Consider the following 5420-nt stretch of genomic DNA (forward strand, 5'->3'; position numbering starts at 1 on the left):
ACGAAAAGATAGGGTGATAGGGGGTCCCCCTGTCTGATCCCGCGAGAAGGACGAAAGGGTCTAGTTGTTTTCCCATTTCAAAGGAGATTCATCGATGGAGTGGACACACATTGGTGAATGAGGTGGATGAGGTTATCCGGAAAGCCAACATCCCTCAACGTGTCCATAAGAAAGCTCCAATCTAGCCTGTCGTAGTCTTTCTCTAGATCTATTTTAATGGCCATCCAGCCTTTCTTTCCACTTTTCTTCCTCATAGAGTGAATGATTTCTTGGGCAATTATCACATTATCTGCATTGTTCCTCCCATAGACTAAGCTACATTGGTTGGGAGCAATCAATTTGGGTAGAAAACATTTCATCCGATTGGCAATGATTTTTGTAATAATCTTATACGAAACATTACAAAGGCTGATGTGACGAAACTGTTTAATGGTGACAGGGTTTTCCACCTTCGGAATGAGACATACGAGAGTCTGGTTGATATTCTCAACTTTGGCAGGATCATTGAAGATGTCGATCACCAGTTTGCAGATAGACTCAGTCACCGATTGCCATTGAGTTTGATAGAATAAGGCGTTTAGACCATCGGGGCCAAGAGCTTTCAGGCCACCTATGCTCCAGACAACCTACTTAATTTCCTCAGTAGAGGGGCAACGCCCCATGTTTCTGATGCTAGCATTCTCAATAGAAGGGAATAGCCCAGAGATGGGTAGAGTATCAAGAGGTTCGTCATCAGCCAAAAATAACCTCTCAAACGTTGAATCACTAGAAGAACTCTTAGGCTGATCTTTAGATTATTTAGCAATTTTCATCTTAATTTGAAAAGAAAAAAGTACTTGCTTAACATTATAAATTAAAGGGGAAAATTGAAAACGACGTAATTCAGAATTCATGCTATGATGTAGCTTAAATTTTTATTACGTAGTTTATTGAAAAATTCATCACTTAAATTAAAAGTTCTTAAGACATTAAGATTGATTTAGGGTGAGGGATTTGAATAGTCAACACGAGTTCATAAGTTCAAACTTAAGTATAACCTTAGTATAAAAATATAAAAATAAAAGTTCTCATATTGTAAATCATACTTACAAGATTTCGCGTTTAAATCAAAATTATTTTTTATTCCATCGGTGAATATTAAAATTAAGTTCAAATTAATATGAATATCTGCGTATCTTTTGAAAATTTCAATAGTTTAACCACATCATATATGAGTTCCGATAAAAAATAAAAAAAATAAATCAACAGTACGTATTACCGAGTCCAGTCTATTATTAGCTCCTGATCTAATTGAATTTTTTTAAACTATAAAGATCAATTTATTTATTATAAATTTTAAAACTATAAAGACTATTAATTTTTTTTTCCTGAAAAGGAAACACAAGTCCAATAAGAAACCTTGTGGTGGTGTCCTTGCGTCGAACTATTTATGGACTGAATTATGATAGAGATAACAGAACAAATAAGTACTTCATTTATATCCACATGTTATCCATATACAACTTTATGTTGGATAAAACTTGATATCGTAATTTTTTTTTTATAAACATGAATCGTATTCGAGTCGGTAACATCTACGTCATAATGGACTAGCTCTCCCAAAAATAAAATCATTCTCGTGGTAGAATTTTATGTTAGAGAATAATATAAATCATTAAAAAGTCCTCACTTAACACCTTAAGATTTTGAATTGAAGTAATTCTTTACATGGTATCATAGCTTCAATGACCACAAAATCACGAATTCAATCATCATCACGCTTCACTTTCTACTAAATTTTAGATTGAAATAGTTCTTTATTCTTCACTATACTGCATATATATAGCAGAGCATCTGGCTCTAAGAACATAGCTTAGCTTCCAATCTGATTAATATTCATTTCTCTATGGGAAAGTGTGTAACAGTAAGCTCAAGCTTGGTTCTGGCAGTTTTAGTTGCTCTCACAGTTCAAGTATTCTACTTCTCACCCATTGATCCAGTTTTGCTAGAGATACCACCTTCACCTTTAACATCAACCAAAAACAACCAATTGCAGGTAAAAAGTTAACACTTCTTATTATATGGTCTTATGGTGTTCAAGAATTAGTATTTAATTATAACTTTTTTTCTCTTTAATATTGTTTCCTTTAACAGAATGTTATTAAACTTGGAGAAGGACTTCTGAAGCAACCAGAAGATGTTTGTGTGGATAAAGAAGGAACTCTCTATGCTGTTACTCGAGATGGTTGGATTAAAAGATTGCGCAGGAATGGAAATTGGGAGAATTGGAAGCATATTGATAGTCATACTTTGCTAGGAATCACAACAGCAAAAGAAGGTGGACTCATTGTATGTGATACTGCGAAGGTAAAAGATCAATATACGAGTCAGACATATTCTGGTGTGGATATTGAATTAGTTGCAAGAAGAGCATGGTTATTATTTTTCTAGCCTCTAACTTTCTCAAGAAAAAGACAAAAGGGTTCAGGATAAAATATATGCTGCAAGACTAAAGAACATAATTTTGATTTGCAGGGTTTGCTCAAAGTTACAGAAGATGGTTTCAGTGTTCTCATTTCACAAGTAAATGGTTCTCAATTAAGGTTAGGGTCGCAGGAAAATAATTCATATATGCAGATTGCTTTTGTGTATTATTCATTTACTTTGTTTCTACCACAGGGTCCGTTTATTCTCTTGCAATAGTTACTGTTTTTATATGTTAAATGTGAAATTATTTTAAAAGTACCTTTTGCAAGCCAAGAAATTTTTTAACTAAATTAATGTCACCCGTTCAAGTGTATAAAGACTTGGGTAGGATGATATCAGCGGTTTGATAAAAAAGAGAGAGATAAAAACAAAAACAAAAACAAAAGAGTTAAACAAGTTGTACGCAAAGTTACTGTGTGAGGCCTGTACACTCACACTACCCGTGAGTTGGCAGTGACTGTAGATGATGCTTCAAAGATTGGTGCCATTTGAGATGCGTACGTGATTAATACTTCCAAAGTTTTTTGTTTTTTTTTTCGCTCCTAGTCTGAGTTGTCTCACTCTCACACACAGGCGGAACTGGGGGCTAGGGGGTGCCACCGCCTCCCCTAAAATTACTTGGTCTCTTTATATGTTCCTTCTTTTGAGAAGCACAAGGCATTGCAGATCAAGCATAGTATCTATGTAGTCCAAGTTTTACAGGTCATGATCCATCAGAACATGATTATGAATCAATATCCGTGCATAGTTTGAATTCCACATGCTCTAACTTTGTTAACATTTCATCAAAAATATTTGCTTCATTTCAAAAAATTCCCCAAAGACATTTTTTTTTAACATAGGTGGGACCCATTAATTAAAAAAATTACATAGTGTTTTTTTTTTTTTTTTTGGGTAAATAAAAGGCTAAATGCCTAAAAAACAAAAAACAAGAACCTAGTCAATGACTAAAGCATGATCTCTCCCAACATAAGAGAGATCAGCTAAATACAATAAATAAATCTCCGTAGGAGGGGTCTCACAAAAAACTTTATCTACTACCTGCTCGGTATCAAGAATATAGTTAGGCATCCAATCCGCGTAAGTATTACATAGTGTTTTACTGGTGAGCCATAGTGAACTGCAGATAAAGTTTTATACATTTAAAGCAGAAATATTTTTTCGTATATTTATTCAGAAAAATATTTCTGCAGTTATTGCAGATAAGTTATCTGTATTTATTTCCAAAACGACATCGTTTTGGGATTGAAAAATTAGAAAATTATAATTATAAAGACTATGATAATCCTGAAATAAATTAAAATTATAAAAACACCACGATTTCCACCTCAAAACGACGCCGTATTAGATTTACTGCAGATGACTTATCTGCAGTAACTGCACAAAAAATGAACCCATATTTATTTTTAAGAAGTGAAAGTGTTCCCATGGATCCTAAGTTTAATACTTGGATTGGATCCGGTACAGACAAGTACCCAACCCAAACAACAATTAAACGTATCACTTAATTGTAAGACAAGAATATCCCTATGGGTTTTAATTTTCTCACATATCTTGTGCAGGGTCCACATCTATTAAAAATAAAAAAAATATTGCACGAAAATCAAAAGATCACTAGGAGAAAACAATTCTCCTACCACATGAAAAAATGTTTTTCTGTTATCAAAAAAAAAAAAAAAAAAAAATGTTTTCCTTGTCCCTATTTATGAACCCCTACTTCCGTGCCGTCACTACCAATAAATTTCTATAAAAAGAACCTAAGTGTAGGGTGATTATTTAACTTACCCTAAATTTATTAATGCAGCCACCAGCATAGGCTATATAGCAATGAATTTTTCTAATGGTAGAACTTGAACCAGGTTTGCAGATGATGTGATAGAAGCTTCGGATGGGAACATATATTTCAGTGTTGCTAGTACCAAATTTGATCTTGACAATTGGTATCTGGATGTGTTAGAGGCAAGACCTCATGGACAGCTTCTCAAGTATAATCCCACGTCAAATGAGACAGTCATTGTCCTTGATAACTTGGCCTTTGCCAATGGTGTTGCACTCTCCAAGGACGAAGATTATCTTGTGGTCTGTGAATCTTGGAAGTAAGCAAATTACTAAAGGAGTATGTAGTATACTGAAAATTTACTACAAAAAGTAGGGTATTTTGAAACTTTTTCTAAAAAGAATGAGTATATGAGTTTAGGTATAGAAATAGGGAAATGACCCGTTTACAAATTTTTTTTACAAATTACACTAAGTATGGCCGGTCATACACTCTTGATTGAACTATGACCGGTCATACTTAATATAGTTTGTAAGAGTTTGTAAACAAAAAATTTGTAAACGTAACCTTCCTCGTAGAAATAACTTCTTTCTATCATCTTTACAATTATTTTCTATTTTCTATTTTATTGTGTATTAGATGTAGGTGTCTGAGGTATTGGCTGAAAGGAGAAAACAAAGGCAAAAGAGAGATTTTTATTGAAAACCTCCCTGGTGGACCTGATAATATTAATCTTGCTCCTGATGGGTCTTTCTGGATTGCTTTGGTTCAGGTAATATTAATATGAATTATTGGCCATATAAAACATAAAGATTATAATAATCATTAAACTTGAATCTTCAAACTATTAAGGCATGATGTTGAATTAATTTTCTACAATATTGATGCCACAGTTTACTTCTGAAGGAATGGAGTTTGTGCACACATCAAGGTTATCCAAGCACTTGCTTGCTTCATTTCCAAGGCTAATTAAACTTGTCAACGGAGCAACAAAGATGGCAACGGTGGTGAATGTGGCAACTGACGGCAAGATAATCAGAAAGTTTGATGATAGTAATGGGAAGGTGATTACCTTTGTGACTTCAGCTTTGGAATTTGAGGACCATCTTTACCTAGGTAGTCTAAATTCCAACTTTGTTGGAAAATTACCTTTGCATAGTGCACCCAAATAGTGGAG

At 33.9% G+C, this 5420-nt stretch overlaps 1 protein-coding gene across 2 annotated transcripts; it reads left to right on the plus strand.

Annotated features, from left to right (window-relative positions):
- Window positions 1-1818: 1818 nt before the first annotated feature.
- On the plus strand, window positions 1819-5420 carry LOC133306247 (protein STRICTOSIDINE SYNTHASE-LIKE 4-like). 2 transcript variants are annotated; one of them, XM_061506536.1, is made up of 6 exons: window positions 1819-2035; window positions 2134-2346; window positions 2515-2582; window positions 4326-4562; window positions 4889-5015; window positions 5137-5420. In XM_061506536.1, exons 1-6 carry the CDS (start codon window positions 1886-1888, stop codon window positions 5413-5415), a joined length of 1074 nt encoding a protein of 357 aa, XP_061362520.1. In that variant the 5' UTR covers window positions 1819-1885; the 3' UTR covers window positions 5416-5420. The 2 variants fall into 2 exon arrangements, with proteins under 2 accessions (XP_061362520.1, XP_061362519.1); XM_061506535.1 differs by having other exon boundaries at window positions 1821-2035; window positions 4883-5015.

This window comes from Gastrolobium bilobum, unplaced genomic scaffold (assembly GCF_033153095.1).
Source record: "Gastrolobium bilobum isolate Gb01-03AN ecotype WA unplaced genomic scaffold, APGP_CSIRO_Gbil_v1 utg9052, whole genome shotgun sequence".
Taxonomy (NCBI): domain Eukaryota; kingdom Viridiplantae; phylum Streptophyta; class Magnoliopsida; order Fabales; family Fabaceae; genus Gastrolobium; species Gastrolobium bilobum.

What these genes read in the sequence shown, in the direction of transcription:
- LOC133306247 (XM_061506535.1), top strand. Translation starts at nt 1,886, where the DNA reads ATGGGAAAGTGTGTAACAGTAAGCTCAAGCTTGGTTCTGGCAGTTTTA. An exon ending in GTAAATGGTTCTCAATTAAG is followed by an intron (nt 2,583 to 4,325) that starts GTTAGGGTCGCA and finishes AACTTGAACCAG; the next exon opens with GTTTGCAGATGATGTGATAG. An exon ending in TCTGGATTGCTTTGGTTCAG is followed by an intron (nt 5,016 to 5,136) that starts GTAATATTAATA and finishes TTGATGCCACAG; the next exon opens with TTTACTTCTGAAGGAATGGA.